Raw genomic sequence first — 19,371 nt, forward strand, 5'->3', positions numbered from 1 at the left:
GAGTGAATAAAATATGATGTTTTCCCCTCTATTTCAGCTACAGGAATGGCAATTTTAAAAATGTGATTGTATTACTTTGTGACATTGGCAAATCACATCTCAAACTGTATTGTCATGTTCGGAAAGCTACATTTATACACAAGATACAAGTTATAGGAATGTTAGAATTTCAGTTCCTGTGTTAGGCTTTTTTCTTATATCTGATATATACTTTCCCTGATATATAGTTTCCCTGATGTTGCTGTAGTATCTTAAAAATAAACAAATGGATGGCTGCATACTTGTTTGTACTCCGAATATACAAAACAGTGATTAGTGATTAGCCTTAACCAGGGTCACTCTATAAAAAATTACATCATTATGCATGTTATACATCACATATGAGAAACCAGATGCATTTCAAAACATTCCTTTACTTTTTAACTTGTATATAAATGTCATCTTGTTCATAGAATTACAAATTATTCAGTTATCAGTGACATTTCAGGGCACTGAATGTGAGTGGTGCATGTTTCACTTTTGTTTCTAATAGTTTCATTACATTTAACCAGCATGAAATCGCAAACACAGATCGGCTACTGTAGCTTAGCTACAGTGAATCCTGGACAACAAATTTCAACTGAGAGAAATGGAGTTAATATTATTAAGCTTCCGATGTTTGAATCTTTTCCCTTCTCCCTATTCCAATCCACAGGTGAGCCGCCAGGTTTCTCAGTGCAACTGTCCAAGGAGATTCCAGGTGGAAAAAATCAGTGCCAATCGATACAGGGTGAGAGATCATTCTAGGTCTCAGGCTGGAATCAATTGCTTTGTACTACACCCCATACAACCACTGAACAAACTCTTATTTTATGATGCATTTGTACGATTAAGGTTAGGAGGCCAGTTTAAATTAATAAAGCAGTAGTCATTACATTTGTAGATGTCATTGGTGTTGCTTGAAAGAGCACCAGCACAATAGCTTGACCAGAGTAACAGGACAAAAAGGAGTACATTTGAGAATGTATTTGATTTCTAGTGTTTGACCCTGTTCTGTCTGACAACCTGCTTTGTGTATACCTGGCATTGGTCCGGCTACCAAATCCAATTACGACTTATGACCCCTGCTCACTGGCAATGACTTCAAGACCACCTGCAAACACTTAGTTTCCTCCTTTTCTCGTTTTCAGTACACACTTGTTCTATGCCTCAAAATAAATTTGCTGAGATAAATATTTCATCATCATCTGAATGACTTTAACATCCTGGAACTGAACTGGACAAAAGCATTATTTCTCATATGAGAAATAATGGCACACCCAGTGCTGTAGTGAGGCACAGAGCTGTAGGCACAACCACTTTACCTCAGAAACAAAAACAGACAGACTCTCTTCTATCATTATTAAATTAGCATTCATTTTAATATTGTGAAATGTGGTTACAGCTCCACATGATAGAGAGGGAGATATCAAACCCAGAGTTAATTTACAGTGAAGCAAGATGAAACAGGATATTATATTTGACATTACAATGTATTAATGTATTTAACTGATTGAATGGAGAACTATAATTAGATTACTACATTCATTACGATTATTCAAAACAGGTTCCTCACTAATCTCTTAATGTTTGTATCATTCATATTTAAATAACTGTAATCAAAATTAGGTATTTCATAGTTGGATAAAGCGAACAACAACACCACAACTCTGGTAAGCATGGGCTACAGTGATGGCTGTAGGGGGGCACGGGGTAGTGAAAAAGGTATGGGAGAACCTTTTCACATTCACATAAACATTGAGTACTGTTGATAATAAATTAGGGTATTCTGTATTCTCTTTGCAGTTTGGTGACTCCCAGCAGTTGAGGATGGTTCGGATTCTACGTAGCACCCTCATGGTACGAGTGGGAGGAGGCTGGACAGCGCTGGATGAATTCCTTGTAAAGAATGACCCTTGTAGAGGTAACGTTTTCACATTCATTGGCACAGGCGTAGGTTTGTGAAGAACCCAGTCTGGATGCATAGATGGTAAATGTATTTATTTAACATGCCAGGCCTGGAAGGGGCCCGACATGGAAGCACTCTACCTCAACAGAGACTTATTGAACAGCACATGTGGTCAGCCTTATATACATTGCAGGACATGTGGATCTGTGGCCGGGGTCTGCCAGAGTGTTATCTCTTGGTCAGATTTCTGAACCTTGTAATGTTCATGGTAGTCTTCCTAGGAAGAGGTGTGGGATCCAAAGAACAGATGTCTTCCTTTAATATACTAGGAAAGGTCCGATCCCACGGATCTTATTTAACAACTGTCAATTGCTCATTAACAAAAACAGTTCCTGCCTATCTGGAGAAAAGATTAAGTCCACAAACTTTTAACAAACAACTGTGGGCCCTCTCTCTCTCTGCAGTTTGATCTTTTCTATTATTGACAGGAATGTCTAGAGGGTATGCCCTGAACAACTTGCAAAATGGTTGTTGCTACCATAATACATTTACATTGCTTGGTCTGCATATTATTATTAATATAAATCATTATATAATTATCACAAAACACTTTCTTCAGCTTTCCTATACAGGGTTTGGTTTCAGGGTTGGGGGGGACATAGATTTTGGGGAGGGATAGGGCGTGGGTTTTGGGGGCCTGGTTTTCGGTTGTCGAGTGGGATCGGATTCGTCATCATTCATATCGAGCAGACGGGACGCTATTAATATTGGGGGGCTAATTTCATATCCCAATCAAGACCTACTTGTTAATATATAATGCAAAAATGTCAGTCCTTGTGCCAAATTACATCAGAAATAAACATGGTGCAAACAGAGCTTAACTCACATTAATTTCACCTTGTATAATGTACTGAGCCCATGGTAATGTTTTCATTTTATACTGTATGTCAGGTGGTCAGTTCTAACACAAACAGTGGCATCCGCGACAACATCGAGTGGGGAAGAAGAGTCGCAACCCCCCATTTGACCCTTTTGTTTTGAAGCACTGTATTGCAACGTGCATTATGTACCCTACTGATAGAGGGAGCTCTTGCACTTTGTATGGTAGCCATTACAGTGACAGACATCCCTAACTCCAACCAGACCCTCAGCTGGACTAGTGCCAGGTCTGGGTGCCACAGCACACCACGTCTGAGATAGAAGATCTGCTTGCAGGTGAAGTTGCCAGGAATCAATGCAGAACAGCAGGACAAAGGCCAAAAACCATAATCACAACTAACAACAACATCATCATCCATCCTGACCTTCTGCAGCACGGCAAAGGTGTAAAGGAAAATGCACCGCCACCTGTGACAGCTTTTGCAATGCAAAGAGATCTACAGTCAAATTTCTTAAGGCACACAGCATTATCAGCTGATTTGACCGTAACAGGTTCAAACCTTGGCACAATCTTGGGCAAAATCTTCTCTGTTACCAACATGGCAGACACTTCCTCGCTGCTGTGAGGAATATCCACCTTAAAATGTTCTGATTTCTTATTCTGATTCTAGGCCTCATGAGTGGGTTTAGCCAAAAAATACTCCATATTAAAAACCAAAACTTCTCCCTCAGTTAACAAACAAAACAACTTAGCGATAATAGCTACAACATTTGCACAAGCAAAAACCCATAATGGAAACAAAGGGCTAAACAAAGCTGTGACAAAGGTGAGCTATAAACAGTAGGAAGGAATTGCCAAACCCACAAAACAAAGGTCACTAGAGGTAGAGCACTGCACAAATACAATACAAAAGCAGACTCACCTCACATTCAAATCCTGGACGAACCCCCATATGTTACATTCCTGCGCAATCCCTCCGGATTTAACAATAACCCGAAACGTAGCCCCTATTGAGATTAACAATGAACCACCCACAAAAGATTGCCGGTAAATTAACAAAAGACATTTAACAAAATAAATAAGTATATTCACAAAATCAAAACAAAAAGAGTAGGGCTAAAAGAAATAAAGAGAAAGCCAAGAAATCTAAACCAAAAGAAACAAAACTTGGCTGTTGTCTAACAACCCGCAAAAATAACAAAACCAGAAAGAAAAGTATTCTAATTCTAATCTGACCTACTCTAACGTGTCCTAACAAAATAACAAATTAAAGAATATTGGTATTTACAAATTCAAAATTCGAAACTACTCTAATCTTGCTATAGAACTGGAACCCTACACAAAAACTTAGTAAGTGTTACTAGTCACAGACAATGAGTGCTCCTCCATCACCCTGGCCAAGCGGCACTGCAGAATTCCTTGTTTGTGATAGTCTGCTTGGCATGATTATGGCCTAGGCAAGCCATACAAGAATCATAAGTATCACCCAGTGGGAACTTGGTTTGGCAAGCCTTGCACCAGTGAAAACTCCCTATTTGGGACATAGTGAAATACATCCTACAAGTGTGTGGATATAATTTGAAAATATATATAATATATCAATAAGGCTAGATATAATGCTAGCACAATGCATCAGGCCAATGCATCAAAGTACACCAAGGTGTACCGAAACATGGTATATTCACACAAACCAATCCAGCTGCACTGAAGTATGCCGACGTGAAGTGAGTTGCACTAAAGTATACCAAATTGCACCAAGATGCACCGTATGGTGTCGAGGCATGTTGCACTCAATACAGTGCACTGAAAGTCGGGCCAAAGCCAATCAATTATGCACTGGGGTGAAGCAGTGACACTGTCAGAAAGGCTGTAAGCAAGCGAGGTGTAATCTACTACACTTGAGTATCTTGATAGGAACACTGAGCCCCGGGCCGTAAATAATATATTAATAACAATATTAATAATAATTACAAATGTATTACTTATTATATTACATAAAGCAATAGCTGAATAACAAGAAAGAAGCAGCCCCCAACTTTTGAATTCATAGCAAGCTAAAAAGGCTCTCGCAACATGTTCAAACTGAGATTACTCACCAACCCAAGAGAAAAAGGGGAAGTATGTCTGTGTACTGTGTAAGATGAAGCAGGTAAGGGGTTGCCTGAGTGACATTGCAGAGACCTATTGGCAGCTTAGCTTTCTCACCACTTCGCCATTGAGTAGACAGTGTCCCGTAGTCCTGTTTGGTAGTTGTTTTCAACTTGAATGATAACATGGCATTACAGAGTTAAGCCTGATGTTGTTAAGAAAAATATCACCATGTGTACATTCTTTATCAGTTGAACTAACCTCAATTATATGTATTTTATTATATATTTTTAGAAATTAGGTGTACAAATGCAAATTAAAGTAAACCTTTTTTCACAGTGAAAGGAAGGACAAACCTGAAGATAAAAGAGAAGTATCTGTCCCGGGATTCTTTTGGCCCTTCCCCACTAAAGAGTGGAGGAAATCAGTCCTCTAAGATGTTGTCAGCAAGCAGGTCCAACTCAAGTCTGAGTTTATACAGCAGTGCTTCAGCTCCCAGTAGCCCCTTAACCCGGAAGGTAAGCTTGCAAACACTTTATGAGTATATATCAATCTTTTGGAATAAACAACTATACACTGATATACAGCTTCCAATAAGGAAAAATTGTAATCCCACAATAGTTAAATTTATTATGAACTACAACAGCAATAGCAGTAATATTCTTAAGCATTTTATTCACTACTCACTGCTGCTGTAATACAGACTTGTCAAAACTCTTGAGAGGCCACAGCTCTGACTGGTCAGCTGAAATTGTACTGATGGGTGTCTAGTTATATATTAATTCAAGTCTACAGGTTTCAACATGCCTGTTCAGGTGTTTTTCAAATTATTATTTTTTATTTTCAAAGTTTGACTTTGAAAGGGATATAGAATGCATCCATCTAGTTGTTTTACTCAACAATGCACTCCTTACTGAGGTGTCAATGGAAAACGAGTGGACAAAAGATTGAAACAATGCTGGGAAATATCAAATCACAATATATTACATTTGTGGAACAATTGTATGTATTGTTAAGCAGGGTTTCCATGCCGCCTGGCCAAACAAATGCGTGATTGTTAAAAAACAAAAAACATAATAATCCTTGCTCTCACTCCGACCACCACTCTCGTTCGCTCTGGCTACCCCCTGCTCTAGTTCACTACAGCAATCCCCTGCCCCCCCCCCCGATCTAGTTCACTTTGCCCCCCCCTCCATCAACACATCTGAAACAGTCCGCCATGCCTATGCAATTTTCTGGAGGAAACCCAAGTTAAGCAGCTGTGCTCTCTTTTGAAAAGGATTGCCAATGTAACCATCTGACCTCTGACAGCATACATGTACGTCCACTGTTCTGTGATCCCCTGGTATTGATGATGTGCCAGTAGATCCTGCAACTTTAAGTCATGATTACAGAGCAATTCAAATTCGGGGTATGATCATTTAGTAAGCATAGGTATAATCCATTTACGTTGCATTCTGACAATCACCTTCTCCATTTATAAAAGTAAGGTGGGATAAGAAACAAAGTTAGGGGAGAAAATGCCTCTCAGTGGTGTAATACTATTGAATAATTGGCGTTGAAGTTTATTTTTACAATCAGACTGCATTGTGGAATTAAAATGATTTTGAATGTTACATTAGTAATATTAATATTTTTAAAAATCAATGGAAGTTAGCTATAGGCAAGGCTAGTTTGATAACACAAACCAATTTGACATTAAACTTCCCATACTTGTGACATACTGCATCACAGCACAGCATTTTCAATAACACTTTTATATTTTCTGTAACACATTTATTTAATTATTAAGTAGTAGTAGTATTTGTTGAGATAATGTTGGTTATTTGACTTGTCAAAAATGTATTTAATAAATAACTATATTAAAGATATCTGGGGTAATTTCATTTTACATAGCAGCTTGGTGAGGAGATCAAAAATTACTATTATAAGTTTTATTCTTCCTAAACAGTCAAGGGCTCTATATATTTATTTTTAGACATTTCTAAGTTGTGTGGTGTGAAGAAAAATACTATTATGGTAAAGCTTTTTTTCCTAAACCTTATGATACATTGTTTTATATTCAGAATTGCTAAGTTAAGGCAGTTTAGAATGATTTGTTATGTAAGTATTTTAAATTTGGAATGTTGAGACCTGGCAGCTTTGGTCATTCCTAATATAGAGTGGTTGAAAAATAAAAAGCACTCCCGTCCTAAAAAGCACCCACTATAACAATTCTGGTGTTTTAAATGCCATTGTATTTTTATATCCAGAAAATATCCCAGGTATTTTTCCAAAGACTTTTATTGAAAGTACTTGTTGTCATTGCAGTCTGCTCTGAGGAGGAGTCTCTCAGGAGACCGATGTATTCGCCCAAGGAGTTCCATTGCTGCTCTTGGGTCAGACCTCCAGTTTGCCGCCACAAGAGACTGTGACTCACCAGTAACTCTAGGTACATTTTGCATCCTTCAAAGAAAGTAAAATGTTCTCCTCCTTGTTGCAGCTTATTTTTGCTATGGTTCAGCATAATTATTTTGTAATGCAACATGTAGATTTTTTTTTTCATTCAAACAGTAAATGTCTTCTAACTCACCTAAAGCATTTAGTGGTAAAACGATGGGTTGCGAATGCAGGTTATCTGAAAAAGGAAACACTACCCAAGGGGGAGGGGTTTCTGTGCACTTCTGTAGGGACCCAAACAAAAACGTCACTCTATCAAAGCTGCCATTGGCGCCTGCGCTCGTCACTCATGGAATGTCATGGAGGTCAGAGGTCTTAGGTGAAGAATGAAGAAAAACATCCTTTTTTTTTTTGGAGAGTGGCACATGTGTGTTAGTTTTGAGCTGCTTTGACTGTGAATAGGTTTCACGTAATAGGGGCCATAGTTTGAACCCAATAAACGCAAATTCGTGTTGGAGCTAACATTGTGTCCTTATTATTTAAAACGCCTCGGTCATCACATTAACTCTCATGCCCTCCGCTTACAATAGCAAGGCTGGCTGCTCTACTAGTGCAGCTAGGAGGTCAAAATCTACTTGCACAATATCTGGTGTGGGCAATCAATATCATGGCAGTGAACTCCTGATCCAATAGGAACGGGGCCACAGATCCACTGAAAAGCACAACATAATACACAGCCGGCTAGTCAACAGAGTAGCCAAACTGAACAGCAATATACAATATACATATCACGTGGCAGCAAAACCTTCATGCTGCTGACGCGCAGCACAGGAGCATCCTACTAAACTGAATAGTACAGAGTGGAAAAGCTCCACTGTGCTGACAACTTAGATTTCGTACAAACAAACTATGTAGACCACGGGGCACAGGAACAAACTCATGCACCATCCATGGAACACAGGAGCAGTTGATGCCTGCTGGTTAGACCGGCTAACGCAGGGCAACATGAGCTGTACTGTGTTGACAAATTAACTATAAACACAGCAGAACATGAGAGCGTGCTCATATGCTTACCGCTGAGGGCAGCAGCAGCGGACTCTTGCTCTATGGCACACAGCCAGAACGGGCCACAGACCTGCTGACCAAGGAACTATGTACACAGCGAGGCAGCGAAACTCGAGCGCCATCAGCTAGGAACAGCGGCAGTGAACTCCATTCTACAATTTCAGAATGGAGCCACAGTCCTGCTGTTTAACACATATTATATATACAGGGCGGGGTACAGGCCAGACGCATGCACCACCGCAACACAATGCACATTGAACGAACTATATACAGGGCGGCCCCGTAAGGCAACATACCTGGGGGCCGCATGACAGACCCTGGACAAATCAACAGGCTGTCAGCAGGTGAAGCCGACTCTCTTGCTCTGAAGCGAAGGGAGGAGGATGAAAAGCCATCAACTCAATAGGCCTGTTGACATGAAATGGAGACAGCACTTTCGGGAGGAACACAGAGTTAAGCCATAGCGTGACCCTGGAACCATCTCCCGCAAAACGGACACATGATGGGTGTATGGACAGGGCGTGTAACTCGCTCACGTGTTATACAGAGGTGATTTCCAGCAAAAACCCAGTCTTAAGTGACACTAGCTTTAGCTCAGCTGAGTTCAGTGGCTCAAATGGGGCTTGGAAAAGTGCGTCCAGCACTACATTAAGGAGCAATGTGGGCAGTGAAGGGGTGTGAGGAGGCCGCAGCCATCGATCTCCCTTCAAAAACTGCACAGCCAAGAAATGAGACCCAGGGGACTCGCCATCAATCCGGACATGACATGCAGAGATGGCCACCAGATACACTTTGAGCGTGGACGGGGACTTGCCCTGGTCAAACGGCTCCTATAGCAATTGTAATATGACCCCAATTGGGCAATTAATTGGGTCTTGTCTGCTGTCTTGGCACCAGGTGCTAAACGTCTACCAGCGGTAGGAATACTGCGACCTCATAGAGGGAGCTCTTGCTGACTGAATAGTGGCTACTACCGCGTCTGACAGACCCCAGGCAATCAACCGCTCCCGCTCAGGGGCCAGGCCCAGAGCTGGAGGAGGCCCAGATTGGGGTGCCAAAGAGTGCCCTGCACCTGGGACAACAAGTCCGCTCTAACTGGGAACTGCCAAGGCTCTCTGTGGAGGAGGGCAATCAGGTCTGCAAACCAGAGTCTGCGAGGCCACCGTGGGGCTATCAGCAGAACTGTCACTCGTTCTCTCCTGACCTTCTCCAGGAGAAGGGGGAACGGCGGAGATCGGCAGGTGGGCAGGGCTGTAGCCTGGGCTGTAGCCTGGGAGCCACGATCAGGGGGCCTCCCCGGGCCTGGGGTGCAACGGGGTAAACCCGGGCCAGCTGCAGGGACTGTTCTCTCTCTTGGAGGGTGCGCAAGAGCATCTCCTCCACAGAGGGGCCGAAAGCCCAGTGAGATGGTCGCACACATGTGTGAACAGGGAAACGTGCAGCAGGGGCACCGGTTAGTGTTTTCACCAGGGGGCACACAACAACTGAAATGCTGTCGCAACAAGTGGAGCGCCTAGCGGGCTCAGCGCTGTAAGTGCATCTCTACCCGACAACGTTTATGTACACGGGGGCACTGCAACACCAACCAAACGCAATATTGCTGTTGCCGGACAGAACACTGTGTATGCTGAGCACCAGGTGCTGGATACAAGCGCCGCGTAGGCCAATAGGCTTAACCACACCGTGTGCCGGGGTTTCCAGGGACACTGGGTGACTTGGAGTCCGGGGTCCAAGGGGGCCGAGGGTAATAGACCACCAGCCGTAGCGGGAGCTAAATCCGAGACCTGCATACACGGACAAAGAGGCTAAGCAGAGCTCATTCTGTACAAACCGGACGGTCTACATCTAAACAGAAGGGGGGCTAATGCATTGGGAGAGTGTATGTGCAGTGAAATTGAGAATCATTTAAACTAGGAACCAGGGGGGCAGGGAGCTCTGACAATGGGAGATGTTCCACTAAGGAAAGAAAACCAAGGGAAACTGCCAGTAGGAAAGTCCTGAAATGTTTGTACCTCAATGCCAGGAGTATAAGGAACAAGATGTTAGACTTGGAAGCCACAGTGCTGGCGTGTGACTATGATGTTGTAGGAGTGACAGAAACATGGCTTACAGAAAATGATGGGGATGAATACAAGTTGGAAGGATACACACAGTTTAGGAGAGACAGGCAAAATCGAAGAGGGGGTGGGGTAGCATTATATGTGAAAAATGACATTGAGGCAAAAGAACTTGTATTGGATCCCAGTAACGGAACAAAATCTTTGTGGGTGAAACTTTTGAACAAGAGATCTGGAGGATTAGCGGTAGGAGTGTGTTACAGGCCACCAAACTCAGATATTCAGAAAGATGCTGCATTGTACAGTGTAATCAGGACTGCATGTAGCAAGGATGTGGCTGTTATAATGGGGGATTTCAATTTCCCAAACTTAGACTGGGAAAGCCCAGTGGGGACTACAGAAGCAGAAATAGAAATGGTTGAGATGGTAAATGACTGGTTTCTAACTCAATTTGTCAGGGAACCAACCAGAGAGAGCGCATGTATTGACTTGATCTTTTCAAATGACCAATATAGAGTCAGGGGGACAGTAGTTAGAGAACCAATGGCAAATTGTGATCACAATATGGTTAGCTTTGATGCATTCTTTCAAAAAACAAGGTCCAAATCTAAAACAATGGTCTACAATTTTAGAAGAGCAAACCTTGAAGGTATGAGACGGCACTTAGAAGAGGTAGACTGGAGCACACTGGATACAGAGTTAGTTGAAAATGGATGGGTATATTTTAAGAATATACTACTTGAGGCTCAGGAGCAATTTGTACCAAAAATTATCAAATTGAGGAACAAAAAACACTGGCCAAAATGGTTTAATAGAGGTAAGCAAAAATATATAAAGAGGAAGAAAATGTTGTATAGCGCATACAAAAGGGATGGTGACGAATCAAAATACATAGAATATGTTGAGCTGCAAAGAGATCTTAAGAAAGGGATCAGGAAAGCAAAGAGGGAAATAGAAAGAAACATAGCTATTGGAGCTAAAACCAATGCAAAGAGCTTTTTTCAATATTACAACAGCAAGCGGTCAATAAAGGAGGAGGTGAAACAGATAAAGGGCAAAAATGGAGGTATCTTGGAAAATGAACAAGATGTGGCAAATATTCTAAATTAGTATTTCACAGAGGTTTTTACAAAAGAAAAAACAGATGACATGCTACAGGTTGACAATCAGTCCAGTCAAACCCTAAGAGAGATCAGGATAAATGAGGAGGAGGTACTAAAGGGACTAGCAGAATTAAAAACAAACAAATCACCTGGGCCAGATGGGATATTTCCAACAGTACTTAAAGAAATGAGGGAAATTATTTATAGGCCGCTAACTCGATTATTCCAAATGACACTTAGAACAGGGGATGTGCCAACTGACTGGAAGACAGCAAATGTCATACCTATCCACAAGAAAGGGGACAAAACTGAGCCAGGAAATTACAGACCAATCAGTCTCACCTGCATCACCTGTAAAATGTTGGGAAAAATGATTAGACAGAAAATAGAGGAGCATCTCAATGAAAACCATATTCTTGGAGATAGTCAACATGGGTTTAGACAAGGCAGATCATGTCTTACTAATTTATTTTAAAAAAATTGAACATGCAACTGCAGCTGTAGATCACGTGAAAGCATATTATATGATATACTTAGATTTCCAAAAAGCTTTTGATAAGGTTCCACAACAAAGACTGATCCTCAAATTGGAAGCTGTAGGCATTCAGGGTAATGTAAGTAGATGGATTATGAACTGGTTGATGTATAGGAAACAGAGGGTGTCGATTAGAGGAGTCACTTCTAACTGGAGTGAGGTTGTTAGTGGAGTTCCACAGGGATCAGTACTAGGGCCTTTGCTTTTTCTAATCTATAATAATGATCTGGACTCTGGGATAGTTAGCAAACTTGTCAAATTTGCAGATGATACTAAAATAGGTGGCTCAGCAGATACAATCTTGGCAACACAGGCTATTCAGAGGGACTTAGATAATATTCAGTTGTGGGCTGACACCTGGCAAATGAAATTCAATGTGGACAAGTGCAAGGTAATACATGCAGTTAACAAAAATGTCCACTATAATTACACTATGGGAGGTACAGATCTAGATGAAGTAATGCATGAGAAAGACCTAGGAGTCTATGTGGACTCCTCACTTTCTCCATCCAAGCAATGTGGGGAAGCAATAAAAAAGGCAAACAGAATGCTAGGGTATATTGTCAAAAGTGTAGAATTTAAAGGGAAGTAATGTTAAGACTGTACAATGCGCTAGTTAGACCTCATCTGGAATACTGTGTACGGTTCTGGGCACCACACTTCAAGAAGGATATTGCTGCTTTAGTGGCAGTTCAGAGGAGAGCAACCAGACTTATTCCAGGTCTGAAGGGAAAGTCCTACTCGGAGAGACTGAGGGAACTGAACCTTTTCACCCTGGAACAGAGGAGACTACGTGGGGACTTGATCCAAGTCTTCAAAATCATGAAAGGCATCGACCACATCAAACCAGAGGAGCTTTTCCAGATCAGCAGGGACACATGCACCTGGGGACACAAATGGAAATTGGGCTTCAAGGCATTCAAAACGGAAAACAGGAGACACTTCTTTACACAGAGAGTAGTCACAATCTGGAATAAACTACCCAGCGATGTGGTTGAAGCTGAAAGTTTGGGAACATTTAAAAATAGTCTGGATAGGATCCTTGGATCACTTAGATATTAATGATGTTCTCCGTGAACTAAGAGAGCGAGATCTCCTACAGCTGCAGATGCGGGCTGTAGTGCGGGCACAAGCCGACGTAGGAGCCCCTCACGCAGATGAGATCTCTTACGACACACCGAGGCTCAGGCCGGGCAGCCGGGCCTCGGATTTTACTGCCACAGCTAGCGCTCCTGCTGTGGAGGAAAAAGCCCTGTGGACAAAAAAACAACACAGCAAGCAGTCGGAATATATATGGCACTATATAAACACGACTATTAATTTTAAAAGGCTCTTCCTGTGAACGAAACTGAAACCCAAATCACAGCTGGACCTCCAGTGCACGGTCGGAACAGAATCGGGATTAGGTATAAAATAACTAAACACACAAGACAGAGACGATGTGTAGCGAAAACAGTGATGAACAACACTATGAAGTGAATCCAGCCAGCCGAAATACGCAGTTTGAATGTTTTTTACAAACACAGACATAGAGAGCTCACGTTCTCGAGTCCAGCGAAATGGCAGAGGAGGACGAACCTGCGCTGATGTCACATTTTATAGAACAGGAAGTGGAAGGGACCTGTTCTGAGTGATGAGCGCAGGGGCCAATGGCAGCTTTGATAGAGTGACGTTTCAATCGGGTTCCTACAGAAGTGCGCAGAAACCCCTCCCCCTTGGGCAGTGATTCCGACTTGAAAGATAACTACATTCTACACTTTATTATTGTACACAGTTTTAGTCTGATCTTCCAACTCTACATCAAGTTTAATACATCTTAACTTGACAGCAGGATTTTTTTTTTTATATATTAGTTGCACATTGCACAAGACCAATAACCAGAACAATAACATATCGTAAATTGCAAAATGTAATTTCATGGCAAACATGTCGTCTTTTACGTTGTCATCTTGTGCCAAGAAGTTTGTAATTTTGTAGATGAAATGTACATAATGTGCATATGACCACAAAATGATTTAAGGAAAAATACATTTTTTGCACAAAATTTTAAGTTGCATTTAATTTCATCTGTGAAATTGTATTTTGTCCATTAAATGAACTACATATATTGCTAATTGGCAGGAAATGTGTATTTTATGCACCAGAGCACTGTAATTTACTCTCTGTACATGTCATAGTTCATCCCAAGTGTTTACTTTAATGGCAACAATTGGCCCTGTGAGCATATGTTTTCCTTTGAGTTTCCCATGACCATGATCTATTTGTTTGTAATTGCTAGGAGATGATGAGAATTCAATAACCCAAGCCGGAAAACACCAAAATGGTTCTTCAAGTAAAGGTAATAATATCTATCAACATCTTACAAAGTATGAAGTGCAATAATATGTAATAATAATAATAAAGTGTTGTCTTTAACCATAGTGATAGCTTATTGGTAAGTTATATATCCATGATTAATTAATAAATAATAATAATAATAATAATGTATTATATTAGTAATTAACTTACACGTTTTTTTTTTCATTAACAATGCCAATATACAAATAATCTAAACATTATAGTTAATAACATTATGGCAGAAAATAAGATCAGTATGGCCTAAATAACAGAAGGATTGTGTACGTGCAAATGGGGACTTAAAAAAATAAATATTTATACTATTAATATAATATATTAATTTATCATATGAATCAAAATAAAAACAACTAAAATACTTCTAATATTATAGAGGAATGCAAATACTTTTCCGGGCCTCTTTATAATATTCAACAACATAATTGTTTTGGCATTGTTGACATTTCTAATTAAATGTGTAATTCTGAATGATCGAAGCAACACTGTCGTCCTTAAGACTGTAATGCCTGAGGTATCCATCTTATTGTTTTGTTTGTTTGTTTTTCAGAAGACACTGAAAGACCACCTACATGATCCTCTCATTCTTGCATCACATGACAACACTGTTCTGGTCCACAGAAACCTGCCTCGATTCAGGCAGAGGTCCACAGAGGCCTTGACACAACAAAGGAGACAACAGAGCTGAGGCTTGTGAATAACTAGATGATTCAGATTAGCATTTTAATGAAGAGCAGCAGCTGGGCAACTATGTTAGCATTACAGATGGCATGTTGTCACTGTCAAATCTTAACCTGCAGAGATTGGTGTTTAATGGACCTCTCTCACAGTGATAAGGCTTATCGTTGTTGTATTTTTCCTTCATTTTTTAACAATCAACTGTACCAGTTACTGTGCCATATACAGTGCAGTCCCTATTATTACAAGCAGACAGATTTCCTGGCATGTGTTGCATGGATCATAGAGGCATGCCTTGACTGTACTTGAACATGTTTATATACCTTTTCTTCTCAAAACAACAAACAACAAATAGGTTTGAAGGAGTAGGGGTCCTCATTATCTCTGTAACTGCTATAATTCTTTGTTTTAGACATATGAAAATGACATCTTGTATTAACAGTAGGAGCATACTTATGTACAATGCTAGACCTCTTTCTTTGCTTTTTCTTCTTACTATATTGGTATTTTATGTTACAAAACCAAGCCTATAATTTGATTTTCCATTTATAAAGGACCCTTTTGTGTTATAATTTCTGTGTATATGAACTGTATATAACTGTGTATATACTATATACCATTACCTACCTTTCTTCTAATTCTTGAAATAGAATACCAAGGAGTTAGATTTTGTATGTTTTAGTATTTCACAGAGAAATCCTCCACCCCTTCTGCCATCCTTCTTTTTTAAGAGTTTTCATTAAAAAGAAAACAGTAATAGATCGATCTTTGAAATATAGCAATAACAAACCTCTATATAAATTAACCATGTTTAGTGTGTTTAAATTAAGTACTAACAATACTAAATGAATCATGCAGCAGTGTTAAAACATACATCATACATCAGATTCATCCACTTAAGCAGTGTAACACAATGATATAATTAATTCCCAGGTGGTCTCAGTCTAAAAGGTGCTTCAATCTACTACACCATCAACACTTGTACCAAGTATAGGCATAACAGCTTATTACAAATGTAACATTGATAGTACTACTACATTTTGTTTAGTAATCATGAAATATGTATCACATTAGTCATACAAAGAAACAAAAATGCAATTTTAATGATAATGAAAATATTCTGATTAATTTGTCCCTTAGGAATGTGTTGGTTTTGTAGCATTTTCTATCATATAATTTAAATTCCTAAAGTTATCGTGTACATTCCCTGTAGTTAAGGTACCTATACACAACCTACTTTTAACACTGTGCATTTGATGCTGTAGCTCAATGATTCCCAACTGTAGTCCTGGTGGACCATTGAATCCTCTGTTTTTTTGTTACACTTTAGCATTTGATTAATTAAGCTAATCAAAAACTCGAATTTATTCATTTGCTTGATAAAACACTTGACATTAGCATTTACCCTGTAGCAAGTGGTAGTTTCAGGAGTCCATTCACAGAATTAACCATGTTTATTATGGAAGTGTTTGATACCATGTAATTAGCACATGCATCTTAAATTGTTAACCTTCGATTTGTTTACACAGATGTAAGTTCAGGACAGACTCAACAGAGTACTGTTTGTGTATAGTCTTAGCAACAACACTAACAATTTGATGGTAGTAAGAGAGCTTTAAATAGAGCTAAAAGAGAAGATGGTTAAATTAAGGACTTACAAAAGTAAGGCTGCATTCTATAGTGTCACACACAAGTATTTTTCATTTCTTATGTAAATATACCGAAACCAAGAAAGTTCTCATTTCAGACTGTGTATGGTGTGTTTGTTGTTGTTGTTGTTGTTGATGTTATTGTTTTTTTCTTAAGTTCTCTAGATTGAAATACTATACTTTAAATTAAAGAAATGCCAGAGTAAGTGAGATAATGTACACTTGATTGTGATTATCAACAATGTAAGATCTATTGAAAGATTTACTCATAACATTAGGTAGTGGACAGTACCATTATTATTTAAAACTGATTTTATTTCAGCAGCCAACACTGCCTATACTTATGTTGACCTTGACCTGTTCTAATAGTGAAGCCACAGAAGTGAGGCGATGCATCAGCATCATTTGAAAATGGAAAGCAAGTGAATTTGATACACTACAAGTAATTTTGGCTGTGATAAATTGAGTTGATTAGGAGTAGAAGGCACCTTTCTTTGATCAGTCTGCTAATGGTAATCCCACTCATCCAACTTCTTAAAGAGCTCTGAGCTATAAAGAAAGCTATGAAATCAACTGCAATGCTGCATACTTTAGGTATATAGGAGTATGATATACAACATACATTTTTATGAGAGTAAAATGTAATTTGGGGCTGCTTAATACCTATATACTGTAATAAGCCAGTTTTGCATTTTACATTCTGAAAAGGTAAAGGCTCATGGGTAAGGGTATTTTCATATAGATCATACATGTTCAATAGTAAGTATAACCCCAGGGGCACTCTGTAAGGAGTTATGAGTTATGGGGCAGTTCTCAGTTTGACCTTGAGAGGTTGAAAGTGGGGATTATTGAGTCAATTCTTAAACCCATGATGCTCTTTCAGATTCTGAAGTCAGATGCAAGCTTCTAGGTGAAAAGGACATTTGCAACACTCAATGTGAGTTTGAAGGAAAGGTCAAATGTCAAATTCAAGGTCATATCTCAATATCCCACATTAGTTTTCCTTCCTGTGCAATATAAAGACCTATAATGAAAACTTATTTTTTGTTAATTGCAAGCATTGCTTCTTTTTAATGATCAATTAGAACTATATGCTTTCAAAGTGAAGACGTCTTTCTTTCTGGTTCTGGAAAGGTCAAAGGTGTATTGACATTGCCTACAAACAAGCTACAAAATAAGATAAAGACATTGTAATTCAAACAAGTCTTTCGTTAATCATTAAATATGCAAACAATAAAAAATATCACTTGCCAGGTTGTCATGGTAAATATGATTCTGTTTTAGATGTCTTTAAATGAGTACATTCAATTTGTTAAAAAAATAACAATAAAAAATGGCTGTAGTATTCCTGTAAAAAAAAAAAATACTAAATTGCTGTCAAACTACATTTTGACAAGAAAGTGCAGAATACACTCAAGCCTGTGGAATAGACTTGAAGCACACAGAAAATGTAATAAAAAAAAACTGCTCAAAATGTAAGTATTATTTATTATTATTTACAAAAACAACACAAGTAATAGCGTAATCACAATATATGCACTGTAAAATAGTAACATTTGAAAACATGCTGTGATGCTGTGTGTACTTTTAGTACACTGCTTTTTCAGGGATGTTAAATGTCATAGCAGTTTGTTTGTGCTATCAAACTAGCCTTGCCTACAGCTAACTTCCATTGGTTTTGAAAAATGTTAATATAACGAGTATAACATTAAAAATCATTGTAATTCCACGAACTTGTCTGATTGTAAAAATAACATACATCAAAGCCAATTATTCGATAGTAACACACCACTGAGAGACATTTGCTCCCTCCACTTTGTTTCTTCTCCCACCTTACTTTTATTAATGAAGAAGGCGATTGGCCACATAAAAACAGTAAGTATTTTCTACAGGTGATTAGCTGCATAAAAACATATTGACAAGCATTTCCTGTACAAAGCTTGGCTGATTAAAAAAAGATTGACAGTTCCCACATTCCATGTTCTCCGGGTCTGCAGCTATGCATACTGTACCTGCATAAAAACAAAACAGACTTGATACTTGCGATACAATTATTTAGCATTTTGCACAAAATAATGTATCGGCTATATTCCAATCACTCGGTATATAGCCCAGCCCTAACTGACATATTCTGAAATAGAAGATAAGGTTTCCTATTAGTGTTCAAAAATAATGATGGGCCTGACAGCAACATTTGGCATCCTGGAGGCCCCCACAAAATCTGGAACCCAGGGACTGCACCATAAGTAATAATAACTATTTTCAGATATAGTGCAGTAAGTGTGCAAAATATTATGATAATAGGTTCATAACTGTAGTAGCAGATGCATTTACATAAAGTGTTCAGAAACGAGAAGAATGAGAAGAAAAGTAACAAGAATGGAAGTTTATAGAAACTTTATCTTTTATAAGTATTGTTATGACAAAGCTTAAAATTGCAGTTGGTCAATGCAAGCAGTTGAATACGTTAGAATATAAACACATTTATATGTATGGTAGCTTGTAAACAGCTAAATACCTGTATTCTGTAATGGTTCGTGAGCCAGTTTTGCATTTGACCATGTGGAAAGACCAAAGGTCATAGTAAGTACAACCCTAGCTGCACTGTGTAAAGAGTTATGAACAGACCAAGAAAGATAATTACAGACCAGCTGGTAA

At 39.2% G+C, this 19,371-nt stretch overlaps 1 protein-coding gene across 1 annotated transcript in view; it reads left to right on the forward strand.

The window, feature by feature from the left end:
- Positions 1-18,442, forward strand: part of LOC136759576 (plectin) — a 348,280-nt gene extending 329,838 nt beyond the window's left edge. The window contains exons 73-78 of the mRNA XM_066714579.1: positions 695-769; positions 1,825-1,942; positions 5,235-5,413; positions 7,206-7,326; positions 14,313-14,372; positions 14,937-18,442. Of these exons, the coding sequence (XP_066570676.1) occupies positions 695-769; positions 1,825-1,942; positions 5,235-5,413; positions 7,206-7,326; positions 14,313-14,372; positions 14,937-14,962 (579 nt within the window). The 3' untranslated portion in view covers positions 14,963-18,442. The remainder of the gene's footprint in view (positions 1-694; positions 770-1,824; positions 1,943-5,234; positions 5,414-7,205; positions 7,327-14,312; positions 14,373-14,936) is intronic.
- The last annotated feature ends 929 nt before the right edge of the window (positions 18,443-19,371 follow it).

Source organism: Amia ocellicauda, chromosome 10 (assembly GCF_036373705.1).
Source record: "Amia ocellicauda isolate fAmiCal2 chromosome 10, fAmiCal2.hap1, whole genome shotgun sequence".
Classification (NCBI taxonomy): Eukaryota; Metazoa; Chordata; class Actinopteri; order Amiiformes; family Amiidae; genus Amia; species Amia ocellicauda.